The following is an 18615-nucleotide window of genomic DNA, read 5'->3' as shown; positions in this document are numbered from 1 at the left end:
CACCTCTCCCTAGGTCAGTTTGGGGTTTTTGTGCTTTAGGCTGCTAAATGGAATTTCAGGGTTTCAGGGAAGGTGAAACAGGCAGGAGAAACCCCTTTCCATGTGGCCATATATATCAGGACTGCTTCACCATAGATTGGATTAAATTATTCTTCTTTTTTTTCCCCCCTACAGTTTTTAAACTGTGATTTTCTTCCCTTCACTTTCTTTGCCAGTAATTGTGGCAGAACTGCACTCATTTCAGTAATTTCAGGCAGGTGATATTTGGAATTTCTCACTCATTCCACATCCAATTCTCAACAGTTTTCTTCCCACTCTCCCAGCAACATTTTTCTTCCTCACACTCCTTGCCCAGATCAAAAAACTTCTCCTATTCCCCTTCCAAGAAGCGTCGTGTCTCATGAAACGGGCCTGCTGCTTTTTTTTTTTTTTATTTTTTATTTTTTTTTTCCTGGGGACTCTAGAATCCTTCCATCTCTGGATGGTGAAGTCATCTTGCTCTTAGATTGTGTAAACACAGCAGATGCCTGGTGGGGAAGCCTGGAAATAGAACCCCGCGTGCGGCGCGGCGCCTTGGCTGGCGAGCGGCGCAGGTGTCACCGGGGCGGGAGGCCACCCTGGCATGGCAGGGGTGGCCCTGCAGGAGCTCTGCCACCTCATCTGCTCTGGGAAGTGGCCCTGGGAGCTGTGAAATCCTCTGGGGAGAGCGCTCGGCTCGTGCCAGGCGCGGGCACGTCGGGGTGATTGGGTTTGGCTCTGCCGCTGCCGAGTGTTTGTGTTGTTTCAGGCGCGGAAATGAGCAGCGGCTCAGGAGCTCTTTGGAACAGGGAATTCTCCTGTGCCCCTTTGGCTTAAATGGCCCAGTGGGTTTGGAAAAGGGAAAGCTCTGTTTGCTGAGGAACTTGAACCAAATTTAATTAAACTGAATTAAAAGTAACCTGAGATAAATAGCCACGTGAGGGTCTGGTGCCATCCTCTGAGGAATTAAGTTCATTCACTTCCTTGTGAGGCACAACTGAGTAGAAACTCAATGTTTTAATGCAGCAATTATCAGTTTTTTACCTTGTCTTCACCTTTTCAGACCAGCCTACATTTCCCTTAGCGTTTTAGTTCAGGAGGGCTGTTGAATGCATAATGGAGCACATTCATTTTTTTAATCCTTTGCCAGACTTGCCCATCCTGAGGGTCTTGCAGGGCCCATTCAAGATCCCAGGACATTTTCCACAGGAAAACCTTGCATGCATCTCCCTGTCTGAAAATCCGTCACCCTCGTTTCATTAATATGCAGTTAATCAATTTGATTAATGAGTGAAAAACTTAGAAATGTCAGAAATGAGTCAGCTGAACAAAGTTAATTCTCTAGTCTTTTGTGGCAGCTTTACATCTTCATTTTTTTTTTTAAACGTTTTACATGTGATAACGTAGATTACATTCAAAATGCACAAATGTAGGCAGCACAAAAATCTAATTTGTAAGGCCAATGTTAATGCTGTTTTGCAACCCTCCTAAAATCATAGCAGCACACAGAAATAAACAACTAAAAATCTTTTGCCAGCCCTCCCAGCTATGAAGGCAAGATCAAGATGAAAAACGGACTCCACAATTTGTGTGTGTGCACTTCAACCCATGTCTCCCAGTAAAAGTTTTTGGGACACTGAAAATCTGTCGTCTCTTCAAGTCCTCTCTATTAAACAAAATGTATTGGGGAAAATATGAAGCCTTTTCAAAAGAAAGTGAGCCAAAATTCATTCGGTTTAATGTTGCAGTGTTTTGAAGCCTTATTTTAACCCCATTTCACGGCCTGTGTCAGGACAAAGCAAACTGTGATAAACACCAATCACTCGCTTTTTGAAATTTATGAAAATTTAATAAAGAATAAAAATTGGTTACAAAAAAATTAATACAATAATAAAAGTTTAAAAAGTTTTCAGAGACAGGACAAATAATGAGGCAATAAGAGCAAAGAAGGTAGCCCGGGTCTACCGTCCCCCCTCCCTCTCAGACAAAGGCTGTGAAAGAGAAGGGCACTCTTCGGGAGGAATGTCCCCTTTTTGAAGACCAAAATTTCAAAATTATGCAATCTTTATCTTAAGACAGACCCGTTTGCCCAGAGTCCCCCTTCTAATCCTTGGCGTCCAGGAGTTTGGCTTGACCAGGTGGCTCGTGTGGATTCAGTCTGGGTTGACCAGGTGGCTCCTGTGGATTCAGGGAGATACGCATCTTTTCTTCTGAAAATTCTAAGGGGGGGTTCTCTTCTTCTTGTTGTAACTGTTATCTCTGTTGAGAAACACCTCCGGGCCTCTCCCCCTTTTTTTTTTTTTTCCTTCTTGAGCTAAAGAAAATATCTTACACACAATTCTTTTATTACTAAAACTTAATGCTAAAAATTACATTTACTATATTATTCAAATGTCAATACAGCATAACTTTTCTACCTAGCATTATTGTATATAGTAAATATCTGCATAGAGCCACACACACAACAAGCCTTTTTCACACAAACCATCCCCAACAAGAACTGAAAATATTTGCAGATATTCAGCGTATTTCAGATTTTCAGCTGCAGATGCTGAAAACAACAAGTGGTGAGCATCTTCCAGCTTCTGATGTGTTTGTCTCATCCTGTAAGTCTGCACGGAGGGTGTTACATAATGCTCTCCAGGCACTGAGCAATAGGAAATCAATGGAAAATCTTGGATATCAGGGGGTAAAAAGGCCACACAGCCTTAAAAGCTGATGTGTCCTATCAGGAATCCTCCATCATCATTGCTGCTAAACAAATCACACTGATCCAGCTGTCGCTGCACCAGAGGGTTTTACTGTGCTGCCCAGGGAGAAGCATTCTCAGGAGAAGCGGAGCTATTAGAAAATTGCATTTTTTTCATAAAAAATAGATTAATCTCAAAAGCGTAGATTGTCAGAATTAGCAAAACTCAGCTTTTAAGGAGTGTTGCTGCGCACACTCAATTCTTTTCTCATTCATCACAAAAAGTAAACCATGAGATTCCCCAAGGAGTTTTTGAAACAGTCTGAACAGTCTGTCAGAACAAAGGGGACAAAGCAGTTGGCAGCCTGGAAAACAGGAGAAATGGAAATATTTGCCCTCTTAAAAAACCAGCTTGTTCTGCCAGAACCCCCCATTTAACCTCCTTCCTCCCAAGGCGTGGATGAGGTGAGGCAGCATATGGCTTCTAAAAACATTACCCCAATCTGTTCAGCTGAAGAAATCCAGTTCTTGTAAGAATTTGCTTTTTTTCTGCTCTAAATATTATTTTAATGCAAGGTCTAGGTATCCAGGAGCAGAGAGCAGGACAGTTGGGGTGTGTGTGCTCTGTGTCCCAACTCTCACTGTCACCAGTACTTGTACAAGGCTGAGCTCGTGGGGAGAAGGTTGTGCCCCTTTGGCTCATCATTCCCTGGAGACACTGCTGAATTTCTGAAACACTTTTTCATCTGTGTTATTTTTCTTCAAAAGAAGGGACAAATTTGGGTTGGGGGCTCCTCCAGGGATGAAGGGATGGGAGCCCTGTGTGATGTGGGGTCATGGGGAGCATCCTGTTGATGCCTTGGGCAGGCTGAGCTGGAACAGAGCCTGGGCAGAGCCAGAGAATAAAGCAGGGATTTATTGAAAGGCCTTTAGGCACACCTTGGGCAGGACAAGAGCCTGGCCAGGGCTGCACCCAAAGTGGACCCAAAGTGGTCACAAAATGGACCCAAAATGGACCCAAAATGGGCACAAAATGGTCACAAAATGACCAAACGGTCACGAGGTCTCACACTTTGATCAGTTTTGCTCCATTTGCACATTGGGGTTTAATTGTCCAATTCCAGCTCCAGGCTGTGAGGTCCCATCCTTCTTGTTCCTCCCTCCAGCCCCCCTTGTTTGTGCTTTGGGGCTGAAAGTTGTCCTTGGTGTGCAGCAGGAGAAGGATTTGTTTTGTGTCCCTGCTGTGTGCAGAGCTGAGTGAGCCTGAGTGTGAGCTCAGAGCTGCACCCTGGGCAGCGCAGGGGCTGAAATAAAGGGAAGATAAAACTTAAGGCATCCCTGTAGGGCTGGGGAATGGAACCAGTCAGGCTCAGAGTGAGCCTGCAGAGCCTTTCCTGGGCTTTGCACCCCGTGCTTGGGACGATGCTCCTGCAGAGCCCCAGCTCAGGCAGTGCCTCTCAGCTGGGCGTGCTGGGAGAGGGGTGAAGGGGACGTTCAGGACCTGGCAGGTCCCAGCCCCTGTGGGGTGGTTCAGGGGTGCTGAGTGACACATTCCTGCATTTTGTGAGCCCCACAAAGGCGTATCCAGCTCTGAGGGCTGCAGCAGCCTCTCAGAAATGGCTTGTGAAAAATCAGCGAGAGGCTGATGGGTCATGCTTTGAGAAAGCAAAAAGGTTTTAATTAAAGAGAAAACAACAAACTGTACAGAAAAAAAAGAATAAAAGCTGTGCATGGTGCAGGGAGGTCCCTTGCACCTGCTAAGACACCCCAAAAAGCCCTGAGAATTTCTGTGCTCTCTCTGAAGTGTTGAACGATCCAGGAGGGGTTTTTGGCAGCTGCCCAATAGAAAATAGAGACATTCCTTGAGGAACAGCTCAAGGACCCAAGAGGAGCCTTTGTCCTGGCACTGGGCCAGTTACAGTGAGAGGAGCAGAGGAGTTCCTGGTTCTTCCTCCTCAAAAGTTCAGGGATAAAGCTAAAACTCTTTCCTAGTATGGAAATACCTCGAAAGAGTTCAGCAGCTGGGAGGCAGGGATGGTGGGGAAGGGGGTGCAGGGCTCACCTGGGCACGGTGCTGGCCCCAGGGCCAGCAGGAGGGCAGGACAGTCCTGCAGGGCAGCCAGGCTGGGCTTGCCAGAGCTCCCCAGCATTCCCTAAATCAGGAATGATGCCAGGAGGAGTGCTGGGTGCATAAACCAGAGAGCACTCCAGCCTGGCCTGGCTAATCCCAGCCTAAAGCAGAGGAGGCAGATGATGAGCAAACCCACCTGAGGGGGTGGTGGAGGGGATTTGGTCCTTCCCACACTCAAAAGCACCATCAGTACTTCACCTCCCCTGATAAACGACAGACATTTATCAGATTTACCTTTAAAAGGTTCCAGTGGTGGAAATTCTTTGAATTCCCTGGATAATCTGAGTGTCCCTGCACTGAGACATCAATTCCTGGGGTGTGACCAGGGTGTCTCTTGTAAGGATTTGAACACAATTCTGTGTTCTGTGTTTGACAAGGATGTAAAGACCCGTTTGTGGTCTTTTATTTCCAGCCTGATTTTGTCTTCTTGAAGACAGCCTGATTATAAATACCAGGGAATAGCTGTTTTGGAGACTTACTCACAAATAGGAATTCCTTTCAATGGGAGTTTGAAATTTGAGCGGCGTGGCAGTAATACAGAAAATGCAAATATTGCACTGAAGCTGACAAAGGGAGCCAAGATATTATCTTAAAAATACCTGATTAAAAAAAAAATCAAAATTCCCTCCAATCAATGGGAACCCAAAAGCTCTGAAAGCATCTTTACTGTCAAAAGTTAATAGCTTATGAAATAAAATAAAATAATATAAAATACAGGAATATTGAAATTTTTTTAATCTCAATGTGTTTTAAAAATAATTTTTAATTTGGCAGCTTTAAGGTACCAATTATCGTTCAAATTTGCAGAATCTTTATGATGTGACTTTTTTAATATGAAGTATTTCTGGATCAGAGTTATTTTACAGTTGGAGCTGAGACAAACTGTGCAACATCCCAAAGTCTGCCTGTGCTCCCAGTTCCTCACTGTTGGTGGGCTTGAATTGGAATAAAAAATTATTACCTGGAAAAAAATGTTTAAGCACAGAGACAACCCAGAAATACCTTTTTGAACAGGAAGGCACTTTGCATAAATGCATATTTTCATGTATATATATATAAACACCCACATATATCTCTGCTATTAGAAAAGCAGCATTTAAACAAGTAATTTCAATTTATTTCTGTTCTGCACAAGTTCTGCCTTTCCTCTCCAGGAGATGCTGCTCCTCTTGTTTCGGTTTAGTGTGGATAATTAATATGCAGAAAATACAGAATGTACATTCTAAGTGAAGATTATCCTAATTTCCTGCAGCTTTGGATAGATCCACGTGGACATTTTGGTTAAGAATTTGCCTCAGAAATCCCATCTCCTCTCTGTCTCCAGTGGGGTTCATATTGAAGGTGTTTTTGGATGTGCATTCAGGGGGGATTTCATCCCATCCTTTGGGGTGAAATAAATTGAAAAGCACAGTCCAGGACACGTTTCCTTGGCACAGAGATCTGCACTGCCAAACTGCTTTTATAGGGCCACGCCAATATTGGGAGAATTTTTGATGCCTTCTGCTGTAAGACATTTTGACTGAATTTTAATCTCTCACTGAGCTGATTCCTCACCCCTTGAAGCTCTCCAGCACAAAGGAATGGAGGTGAGGAATGGAATGAAAGCAATAAACTCTGCAGTTTATGAGGGGGTTTTGTGACTGAGACCAACAAACCTTCCCTATCTCCTTTGGCCACGTTTGAGCTGGGCAGGGACAGCATCAGGTGCTCCAGGACTTATTCCAAGGGCACTCATTGAATTTTCTGGGATTGCAGGGCTGGGTTTTTTGTTGTTGTTGAAGGTCCTCAATTGCCAATTTTCTTTATCAGCGCCTTTCCAGCCGTGGACCTCTGAAAACTCTGAATTTCTCTTTAGGGACCCTTTAAATCAGTCCCCTTTTGTCAGTAACCTCTCTCTGCAGGGCCTGCAGGGTGGGAAAAGTTGGCAATTCCTCTCTAAATGGTCCGGGGGTGTGAAGTGTGTCAGACCTTGGAAAAGGCTTCTGCTGGCATAGAACACAACCAAAGTCACTACAATCATCTGGGAAGCTTTGAGAGAAATGTTTGTGTGAGTGTGGTCAGGCACCACCATCCCCTGCTCAGCTTGTGGCTCTAGAAGCTCCAGTGAAACATCTGTCAAGATTTCCACACGAAGTCAGCCTTTATTTCAATTTTATGAAACACCTGTCAAGATTTCCATGCAAAGTCAGCCTTTTTTTCAATTCTGTTTTCATGAATTTTTGGTAGTATTTCTGTTAAATCCTCTCCGTCAGGACGTCTTGTTTTAAAGCATCAAAAAACAACAACAACAAAAAAGCAGAATATTTTTGGAGGCAGGCACATTTAATTTCTCTCAGAACACAGTCAAAGAGGATGGAACAGCACAGGCATCACTGAGGCAGATCCACCCCAAAGCCCTTCCTGGGTGATTTGCTCTTTTCATCCCCGTGCTTCAGACAGAAAGGGAAGAGGCTGTAGAAAAGCACCTCACAGACAGCTCTCATCTGAGCGTGTGTCTCTGAGCTATTTGTTGCTCTCTGTCAGTGTGGAAGGTTTTTCGGGGCTCTATTCAAAGCTGAGTGCCCCATGAGAGCTGATTTTTGGGAAACATTTCTTTATTTGCCCGGGTTTTTGTGTTTCCTGGGGGCTCTCAGTGATCCGAGTGGAGCTGAGGGAGGGCTCAGAGCCTCCTCTCCTTGCAGCTGCATTTCAGAAGTGCTGGAAGGGAGGACTTTTTGGGGCTACCTGAAAACAGAGGTCAGACAGAATTAATAAAAGGAAAAGCAGTTCTATTTATTGAAGGGCCTTCAGGTACATTTTGGGCAGACAAAGCCCCCCAGGGCTACACCCAAAATGGCCAACAGGTCCCAGGTTTGCACCCTTTGATCAGTTGGGTCCATTTGCAGATTGGGGTTCATCTCCAATTCCAGCTTCAGGGAATGAAGTCATTCAGCCCAAGTTTGCTGCCCCAGCTCCCTTTTGTTGCCATCTCTCAGGCCTGAGGCAGTGAGGTGTCCTTGACTGCCAGGCCTGGAGAGGAATTGCTGTGTGTGCCCAAACTGGGGGAGCAGCAGCTCCCACTGTGTGTGGAGTTTGGAGTTCTGCACTAAAGCACTGCAGGAGTACAAATAAATAAAAAGTTATACAAGCTAAAATCCTAAGGTATCGGAAATCATCAGGGATTGCTCCATGAGAAATGGGAGCACTTTTCCTCTTTTTAGAACCCAGCTACAACTTTATCTCTGACATGGCTGCTTAACTGCAGCTCCACACTTAGCAGATTTTCCCCATATTATATTTTTTTTTCCTTCATCCATACAATTTTAACAAGACAACTTTATCCCAGGAACTGCAGTGTTCCCTCTGCATTTTTTTTCCTAATAGCAAGGTTAGAATTCTAAATCAAACCTAATTAAACTTTTCCAAGTGAGTAAATGTCAACATATGGACAGCCACTTCCCTGCTAATACCAAGCTAACAGAAATTCTAATTTCTAATTGGTTTTATTCCTAATGATTTGTTTGCATTGGCACAATAACCTGTTCTAAATGTGGTCTTGTAACTTGTGATCATGAAAAAAAAAAGGGATTTATTTCCCTCATTCTTTTACCCTGGATTAACCAGTGCCATTTATTGATGTTCCATCCAGAGCTCTGGGATCACGGTTCCCTCCGTGGCTAATTCAGTTTAGTCCATACATCTTTCAAACTCAGTTTGTGTTTTGCATTGATTTTTTTTTTTCATAGTTATGACATTTAAACAATACAATCTGAAGGGGATCCCTTATTTGTGCTCTTCATTGCTGTAAATTGGTTTTTGATGAAGTCTGAACTTAGGAATCAGCTGGTAGAGTCAAAGTGACTGAGTTATCTCCACATAGAGTGTCTGGGGGTATCAAGGCTGGCTGCTAAATCAGATTTCTCAGTTTTTTATTGTGCACTGGAACTGAGCTCATCCAGCTTTTTTCCCTGAAAAACCCTGAGAAAAAGAGCCTAAACTGAGAAACAAAATTTAAGGTTAAGGCCATGTGCACCTGTTCTGCATTCTTGGAATGGTGACTTAAATTTGGAGAATTTTGTAGCTCAGTTTTTTTATATATCAGGCATGAATACAAACAAAGCTTCAGCCTTCACCAGAATTTTCCTTGTGGACATTGATATTTGTACTGAAATGAAGAGCAATGTCAGAATCCCTCAATACTGACAAATGTATTTTTTATATTTGATTTATTGTTTTTTCGCCGTTTCTACAGAGACACTTAAATAATATTAAATATATTTCTTCATGGAATAGTTGTAGGTCATACTTAGAGCTCTTTCTTTTAGAGACAAGGTCATTGTTACAATTATTCCAGCACAGCCTTCCTTGCACTATGGAATATATGGTCCTGTAATTTTGGCTCTCAATTAATCCCTCAAATAATTATTACTTACAGAATTTTAAGGAGGAATGATCATTTAATTTAATTATTTTGGGTTTTTTTATATAATTTTTTGTTTAGTAATCCCTGTGAAGCTGTTTATGGTTGTTTATTATTACGGGGGTAAGCATTCTTGTGTAAAAACACTTGTTCTGCCAATTCCTGCTGAGCTGCAGAAATTTAAGAGAATGAAATTGCTCTTTTCTAGGTGTTTTGATGAAGATACATTCCACTGGTCATTTTAGAATATGCCAGTCTCGTTTTTTACCATAATGCCCATCTTGATTTTTACCGTATTCTAAAATGCTTACCAAGACCTGCTCTAGATTGAGATTGCATGAAAATTTATTAGTAGAAATTGTCTTTTTTGAAGGCTCCCATTGTAGAACCCTTGATTCTTAATTTCCTGCTTTCCTGGCTGCATATCCAGTCAGTCTGTCTGTCTTTATGACTTTTTATTTCTCCTATTTTGAACCTTTAGAATGAGAGAGCAAACGAGGTCCTGCTCATCCAGCACTGCTTGGGGTTTTTTGAGTCAATTGTTATTTTTATTGCGATGTGGAGTTTTTTATTTTTGTTTATTTTATATTGGTTTTCATTTCTTCAAATCTGTGTTGGGCTGCAAAGTCTGAGCATCCTTCCCTTCACGAGAGGTGTGCAGGTCTCTGAGAAAACCTTTGGGCATTGCTCATCACACACTGCCAGGGTGCCAGGCACCACTCAGCTCTCAGCTGGGCACGGTAGGAAATGAGATTTAAAACTTTGGGACGGCATAAAAAAAATCTTCTCACACATTTTCCAGGAAGAGATCCTCCAGAAAAATTAATTCTGCCAGTAGGGCTCGCCTAGGACGTGACCTTGCAAGTGAAGTGGTTGAGTGACTGCTCTTGAATCCTTGTTAATGAACACAGAACGACTTCTCAAGGTCTGATCCCCTCATTTGGAGCCGTGTTTTACCTCTGGAATATGAGGTTATATTTACCAGGCATCTCTAGCTCGGAGCAATGTAAGTGAAGCTACAACAACCCAGTGCCGAGGTTTTTCTCTTGCAATCCCTAAGAACGGGACTTGTGATTAAAATTCCCTTTTTTTTTTTGCCTTTTTTTTTTTTTTCCTGTGGCAACAAAAGGAAACAAAATTGAATGTAAACACTGTAGAAGTAGTTTCTTGGTCCTTTAGTGAGGACCCATCCCTTTTCCTGGTCTCTCCAAAGTGCATTTCCTTGGAGATGCCAGGCAGGAGAATCTTGCTGGGCACATCCCATCTCCTGAAGTGGAGGGAATATTTCAATTACCATTCCTGTGCTCGTGAATGTTTGTGATCAGGCTGAGGAACGTGTGAATATATATATATATATATCCCTCTGCTTGCAGGGCCCCCAGATTTGTTTCCTTGCATATAAGATGCCAAAAAAGTGTAAATATTTAATAGCAAGCTCTGGAGCTGAGAGTTACATAATGAACCCACAGGGAGAGCAGCTCTCTGCTTCCTCCTCCCCGCCCCCCTGGAGCCCTTACATAACAAACTGATGGATCACAAAGCAAGGAATTCTGATTTTGGGGTTCAGATACGTGTCCAAAAGTCACTTTGAGTGAGTGTACAAACCCCTGAACCTCAGTGTTTGTAGTGTCATTTTGTCACACTCACAAACCCTTACATAACAAATGGATGGATCACAAAGCAAGGAATTCTGATTTTGGGGTTCAGATACGTGTCCAAAAGTCATTTTTAATGAATATACCAACCCCTGAGCCTCAGTGTTTGTAGTGTCATTTTGTCACACTCACAAACCCTTACATAACAAACTGATGGATCACAGAGCAAGGAATTCTGGTTTTGGGGTTCAAATACGTGTCCAAAAGTCACTTTGAGGGAATGTACGTCAGTGTTTGTAGTGTCATTTTGTCACGCTTACAAACCCTTACATAACAAACTGATGGATCACAAAGCAAGGAATTCTGATTTTGGGGTTCAGATACATGTCCAAAAGTCACTTTGAGTGAGTGTACAAACCCCTGAATCTCAGTGTTTGTAGTGTCATTTTGTCACACTCACAAACCCCTCTGTGGGGCAGGGAGGAGTGTGGGTGTGGAGAGCACCTATTCCCGCAGGTAACTTGGAAATGTTTGGCAGGGCTGACCAAACCCTTGGAGAGAGTGAGGGAAAGGCAGAAATCATGGAAGTCCCAGCCATTCCTGCCCCTTTTCCTGAGCCGTGTCACTCTGAGGTGACACCGAGCCCTGCCAGCCCTCGTGGGAAGTGACTCAGCATCTGCTGATGCAGGATTTGGGGCAGGAGCGCTGGTGCCAATCCCTCCTGGGACTTCACTGTGGAGCAAAGGCACCACACAGGGAGGAACCTGCAGGAATGAGTGCTGCAGTGCCTGTTACAGCTTTAAAGCCTTGTTAAGGACGGGAATTTATCGTTTTTATGGCATTTTTGTGGTTATTGTTGCTTCCCTTACACAGCTAAATACATTTGTAAAGTAAGAATCGTCAGTGGTGGTGCTGGGAAGCAGAGCCCAGCTCTGCTGATGGAAAAGCTGTGACTTGGAGCTGCTCAATTTGCTTTAATAACATCAGTGCTGGAGCTGCAGCGAGGGAAAAAACGTCTTTAGAGAAAGGGATTCAATAAAAAGTTTTTATCAGGGGAACTGTTGTCTTTCGGATGACAAAACCAGTTTGACTGACTAAAAAAAAAAAAAAATTACCTCTGGGGGTGTGAGGAAATTTTCCTAGGGAATTTAAATGCCACGAGGTATTCTCAGCTTAAAAATAGCAGTGTGTAGGTTGAAATGAGTAGCTGAGAGGTATGTGCTGTAGGTTGGGATTTAGGAATACAGATGTTCCCAGATTTTTAAAAATGTACTTTTTCTGATTTAAAAATTACCATGCTGCAGCTCAGGACCGCATGGTTTGTAATTATGATCATCATGTTATTCAAAGCAGCTTTAAGAATCTCCTGATAACTGAAATTTTAAGCAGATATTCTTTTTAGCTGCACTGAGCCCGTGTGCTTCCTCCTGTATCTGCCCGGATTTGGTTGATGTCACGAGAAATGTACATTGAAATGGTGTAAAAATATTCCAGATCCAACAGGACATGAGCCTGGCAAGCTGTCAGGTGATGCTGTCTGGCTTTTTGTGGACTTTTCTTATTCCCTTTCTTGCTTTCCAGCTTTCACTGGGTTGAGATGATTAATAACAGCCACCAGATTATCACCTCGTGGTGCTTCTTGCTCGCTGTTCCTGAAGTGCTTTAAGCTGTTCTCTTGTCTCCTCCTCTCCTTTTTCCCCTTCCCCTTTCCACCACAAACACATTCCAGCTTTTTCTAACTTTTCCTTTAATAACCTATGCCTTTTTCCCTTTTTTTTTCTTCTTCCAAACCCTTCCACATAATTAAATTCTGTTTGTGCAGAGCAGTTTCTGTCCTGGTTTCTTTCTTCTTTCCTGCTTCTTCTTTCCCCCTCTTTGCTCTCAGAACCAGTCTTAAAGGTGTAGAATTTCATACACAGCATAAACAGAACAATTGGGGGTACAAGCATCAAAAAGCCACCCCAGGACGTTTTCTCAGGCCAGTTTTGAATTTTCTTGGCATGAAGTGCAGCCCAGGTGAGTGCCTGGGGGTTTGCTCAGCCCTGCAGGTTCCTGGGCAGGTTTGGAGCCCTCCAGAGATGGAAATCCAGCTTCAGCTGGGGTGATGGTGGCAGAACTTTCCTGTTCTTCCCTTCCTCAACCCTCCTTTCCTTTGCATTTTTCCTTCCTTCCACTTCCCCTCTGCAGAAAACTTTTCCAACAGCTTTGCTGATCTATTTCTGGCCCAGTTTTGCACTTTTAAAGTTCTGTTCTCCTTCCACCAGGTTCTGGTAAGGTCCTGTCAGATATTTTATGGGCACAAAAGGCACCCTGGCTCCCTTTTGTGTTTCTGAGAGCTCTTTGAGGCTGTGCTGCCAGGTTCTCCCTCTCCCGGGGAGCTCCAGCTCACCTGGGTGTTTCTTTTGGGATAAATTGATCCATTTTAGGGCTTTTCCTGTGCCAAAGGAGCCCCAGCCTTGCCTTGCAGACCATCAGCAGCTCAGTTTTCTGTCCTGTGAGGGTGAACCTTTGACCACGACACCTGCTCAGAGCTGAGCTCCATCATTTAAACTCATTTCCCTCTCTGGGTTTGGATTTTCTGACAGACAGGGCCTCTGTTAAATGTAATTTAAGATGAGAACATCACAATTGGCTGTCTTGCAGTGAAACCCTGCCACAAATCACATCTGTGTGTTAACAGCTCTTTTTGTGGTGCTTTTCTCTCTGTGCATTTCAATAAAAGCTCGGGCAGAGTTTTGGGTAGCATTGGGAGCCACGGGAAAGCACAACAGCAATCCTACACCACGAATTTTTCAAGGTTATATGAACATTTTTAATAAATATCAGGTGCTTTAAACTCAGTTTTTCTAGTTAGGTGTATTAATATGATACATTTTATGTCTTTTATTGATATTTCTTATTTTCTCCTTATCTGTGAGGTCAATACCTACTTCAATAAGAACAGATTATCTAAATATAAAGTTAAGAAGTTTGTGTCTTTCCCCCTATAAACACATAAAGTTTCTTCCTGTAAATCCATATAAATCTTTCTATAATTTCTAGAAAACCACAACAGCAGAAAAAAATTAGAAACCCAATTGTTTTTCCTTAAGTATATAAGAAAACCTTACTCAGACTCAAACCAATGGAGATGTAGGTTTTCTTTTTTTTTTTTTCCTATTAAAAGGAACACCTCTGAAACAGTTGGGAATTCCAACAAAGTCTCCTGACAGATGGGTCACCTTGTAAAGGGCAGAGGTTGCATTTTAAAATCCTACTTTTCATATTTGAAAAGAATCTGCTCTGAAATCTTGCTTAGTAAGAAGCAGATAGGGTTTTTGCTAGAGTTTATTCCAGTAAGAAGAATATTTTGCATTGATTTATGTAGTGCTTTTATCCCATCTCCTTTCTGTGGAGGGTATAAAGCAAAGGCGAAATTTTGGGAAATTGTGATGGTCTGATTGACTTCTCAGCGTGTCCCATAACCTGGAGCAGGGGTCCCCTGGGGTTTTAGAGAATCTCAACCATTAATGACTCAAAAATCCAAGAATCGACTCAGATTTTCTTCCATCAAAACTTCACATTTTGATGAGGTCTAGCAATTATTTTCTCTACTCTCTAAGTTCCTTCCTCCCTTCAAACTCCTCTGGCCCATCTGAACTTATCATTGTCAGATGAAATGAACAGAAAAAAAAAAAAACATTTAAAATTTTGTTGTTTTCGTTGGGTTGTGGAGGATTGTCTCAGGGTTTTAAGTCGTAAACATGATTTTTTATTCAGTGTGGAAGCTTGTCAGATTTAGGGACACTTTCCAAGAGCTTGATCTAAGTTCAATCTGTTTTCTTCATATTTTCCTTCATTCTTACAAACGATTTTTTTGGCTGGAATAAAACAGATTTTTCAGCCGAAAAGTGAATTATTTTACTTGATTGTGCTTAATCTGTGAGGTATCTACAGGTAATTCCTTTTATGTTAATGATAATATCTTGTATTATTTGCAAGCTCTGTGGTACCGTGTATGTGAGCATGGAGATCAGTTCTAACAACACAAACACAAAATTACCCTCACTGCTCAAATGAAGAAATATATTTATTTTTTTTACCTGATTTTGCTTAATCAAGATTTATTTTATTTATTTATTTTTTTAACTGAAAGGTCTTGATAATATTACTCTGTGGCAGCTCTTTGTAATTTTGTGCAAGCTGGATTGAATTTCAACCATCTGAAAAGGAAATAAATTCAGGAAATAAATAAATTTATTTCCTGAAAAGGAAATAAAAGGAAATTTATAGGAAATTATTCATATAAATAAAATATTATAGGAATAAACACTAGCCACAGTGTTTGACTGTGGCTAGACCAGGCCAGGTTTCTTTTGTGAGAAATAGAAGAGGAGACTTGCTGTAAAAAAAGCAGAATATTCATCATATTTAATTCCAAGTCATAATTAATGAGAGTGCATTCCAGTGTTATATCTGCTGAAACAGAGCAACTTGCACTAGGAAACCATTTAAAACAATCAAGACAGAAGTGAATCTGCTGATTTGGAGAAGGAATCTAAAAATGTAACACAGCCCAATCAGGATGAGCAAGGTCAAAGAGAGCAAAATTCATCAGTCCTTCCCCAGATCTGCTCTGCTGCAGGAGGAGTTGCAGGGTTGGGTTCTGAGTTGGGTTTGTGGCTGGAGATGAGCAGCTGAAGGTGCTGAATTTGAAAAAGTTTCTTGATTTCCTCCTGGGGTGCTGTTGGAGTGGTTTCAGTGAGGTTCAGTGGAAGGAGATCCCTGCCAGGGCAGCCCCTGCCCCTCAGAAATCTCAGTGAAAACTACAGAGGACTGGGCTAAAAATTCCATTTATTTTCATTTTCTTCCTCTCCTAGTGGCTGTTCAGACTCATCTTTCTTCCTTTGACTTCTGGTAGTTTTGTTATTGTTGTCATGCAAGAGTAATTACTCAGCTGGTTAATGAGTGATGATGCTCCTGTTTGTAATTTAAATATAGAAATCAAGCTGGTTGTTAATTCTCTCTAGTGAGAGGTGGGGAATAAACCAATTTAAACTTCAGTCAGAGGTGGAGCTGGAGTTGCTGAACCCTCTGGCACCTGGGTGAGGTGGAGAAGTGATGTCAAATTCCTGGTCCCATTCTTCATGGCAAATGAAGGAAAAAATAGGAAAAATTCTTCCCAGGTCCCTCAGGTGAGAAAGTTCTGCTGATCTGGTTGAGTTCTCCTCTCCCATCAGCTGGGATTTCTCTGGATTGTGAGAGAAAGCTCCACAAATCTCTTTATTTGTCCCTTTCCTCCACTCTGCAATGTGTCCTTGGCTGTCCAGTATTTCTCCCAGGTGCTCTTTCTGTAAGAAGAGAACTACGTCACTTTCCTTTGGTGAATATTATCTATTTAAATTTTCATTTCCTTCAACTTTGAAATAATTAATTAGCAGATGTATATAAAATAATTCAGAATTAACAGTTCAGAATAGAGTGATTCTCTTAATACTGTTTTGCTTGTGGCAGGAATAATGTACCTGCAGTTCTAGAAGCATCCCACTGTATTTCTCTGGAGGGAAGACTGATGAATTAATATCAGGAAATGGTTTTTACTTGGTGCTCCTTCATACATTCAATATCAAATTGAAATGCTGATAAACTCAGTTTACTCTTGTATTTTTTAATGACGGTTCCCTATAAGTGTGTTTAGTTGAGAACATTTAGAAATTGTGTTAAAAATGGTTTTAAAAAATTGTGTTAAAATAGTTTAATTTAATCTGGAAGGGCGTTAATGTTAATTTAATGCCCTTACTTTGCACTGATGAATGCCATTCGTTGTTTTAGTCCTTTTTGTCACTTTCAGTATTATTCCTGTTCTTATCCTGCAGGTTTTGGTGGCTCAGGTGAGGCTCTGAGTCCTCTATCACATCACACAATTGATGCTTTCCCTTTCCATTTGTTTCATCAGGGTTCACCAAGGATGGGCTGCTCAGCAGAAAAATTACAAGGACTGAGATTTCTGTGGATTAATTTCCTTTCTCTTCTCCACAGACCTCTTAATTTGTCCTTTTCCTCCACTCTGCCACATTTCATTAGCAGGCAGTGCTTGGCAAAGCAGCTCCATTCCCTCACCTTGCCATGTCACGGCAGATCTTTGTTGGGAAAGATGAAACAGGAAAGCCTGATAAATAGGATTGCTTGGCAAAAGATTTTCAGAATATGAAACCCATAAGTGAAGTAGAAATGAAGGCGAGGTTTGAGATGTAGGATGCCAAGCTGTTAGTTATGAACAACCAGGAAACAATGGTTCGGCCAGCTGAAGGAGAATCCCTCTGGATTGAACACTACCCTTGGAAAATAACGGGATGCCAAAGGTCAGGGGAGACCCTGTGAGAAAAAAGGGGTCTAGAGAGCAGCTTTAGGGTTTAAATGTAACACAGGATGGGAATGTGGGATTTCTAATAGGCTGTGTGTAGATTCTATAGGATTTGTGTCTGTTACTGGTTGGATGCTGTAAATTAGCACATTCAGCACAGAAAAAGAGATAATGCATTGTACCCAGAACTCAGGGGTCTCTCAAGCTCAGGCTTTCAGCTGGGACTGGCAACTTTAGGCTGGCTCTTTTCCCCCACGGCCCAAGATTGCTGCAATTCCACCTCTGCAATAAACAGCAGCTTTGTTACGAGCTGCCTGCAGTCCCACATCTCCCGTCCAGGCTGTCACAGATTTTATTTCTTGTGATGCACCCGCCTTGCCCTAAACCTCTCCTGAACCTCTCTGCAGGGTGTGGCACCGCCACAGGAGGGGCTGAGGATGAGGGGGAGGCCGAAGCCGGCTGGATCGAGGGTGCTGCCATCCTGCTGTCTGTCATCTGCGTGGTCCTGGTCACCGCCTTCAACGACTGGAGCAAGGAGAAGCAGTTCCGGGGGCTGCAGAGCCGCATCGAGCAGGAGCAGAAGTTCACCGTGGTGCGGGGGGGACAGGTCATCCAGATCCCCGTGGCTGAGATCGTGGTGGGGGACATTGCACAGGTGAAATACGGTGAGTGCACGGCCTCCAGAACCTTTGTTTGCTCCCTGGCCCTTCCCAGCGGGATGGACGCGCGTCCCTGGCAGGGTGAGGTCGGATTTGTGTGACAGGAGAGTCGGTGTTGGCCAGGGTGAGGTGGCACCTGAGCTGTGGGGGCAAAAGGAGAACCTAAGAACCTGCTGTGCTGGTTTGAAAGCAAAACCAGTGAGACTCCAAGCCAGAAATACGATTTAATAGAGAGAGAACAAACAACGAGAAAGATAAAAGTAAAATAAAAATAAAATAAGACAAATGCAGTAGTACAAAGGAGCACTGACAGAGTCAGAATGCAAACCTGACACCCTGTTGGAAGCAGCCTGAAGTAAGTCCTGCCAGAGTGACAGATGGAGTAGAGATGATCCTCAAGAAAGGGTCCAGTCATCCTCTGGGAATCCAGTGGGAACAGGCTCCCCTGGTGTTTGGGATTGCTGTTTTATCCCATGGAAAGGCTTTGGCTGCTCCCGCTGGGTGGAGCATCTCCCAATGGGATGAGGTGATGTTCTCAGTCCTGTGAGAGCCTTCAATGGCCCATTCACAGGGGATGTCCCTCGGAGGAGGATGGGTGGAGGAAGAGATAAGGAGGCCCTGCCTTATCTGGTGTTATCAGGTGTCCATTAACAGAAGGCATCTGCCCTCTTTCCACCCCTAGAGTTACAAGAGATAAAGATCAATATCTCCGAAACGGCTCCAACAGATGAAAACAGAATACACATTTTTGGTTACATTTCTCGACCCAGGACACCTGCTA

At 42.8% G+C, this 18615-nt stretch overlaps 1 protein-coding gene across 15 annotated transcripts in view; it reads left to right on the top strand.

The window, feature by feature from the left end:
• The window catches only part of ATP2B2 (ATPase plasma membrane Ca2+ transporting 2), a 412644-nt gene that overhangs the window by 298955 nt on the left and 95074 nt on the right, over positions 1-18615 (top strand). For all 15 annotated transcript variants that reach the window (XM_063411251.1, XM_063411249.1, XM_063411250.1 and 12 more), the window contains one exon: positions 17583-17840. In XM_063411251.1, coding sequence (XP_063267321.1) covers positions 17583-17840 — 258 coding nt within the window. The remainder of the gene's footprint in view (positions 1-17582; positions 17841-18615) is intronic.

This window comes from Prinia subflava, chromosome 14 (genome assembly GCF_021018805.1).
Source record: "Prinia subflava isolate CZ2003 ecotype Zambia chromosome 14, Cam_Psub_1.2, whole genome shotgun sequence".
NCBI lineage: Eukaryota > Metazoa > Chordata > Aves > Passeriformes > Cisticolidae > Prinia > Prinia subflava.
This window is presented reverse-complemented; position numbering and strand designations above follow the sequence as displayed.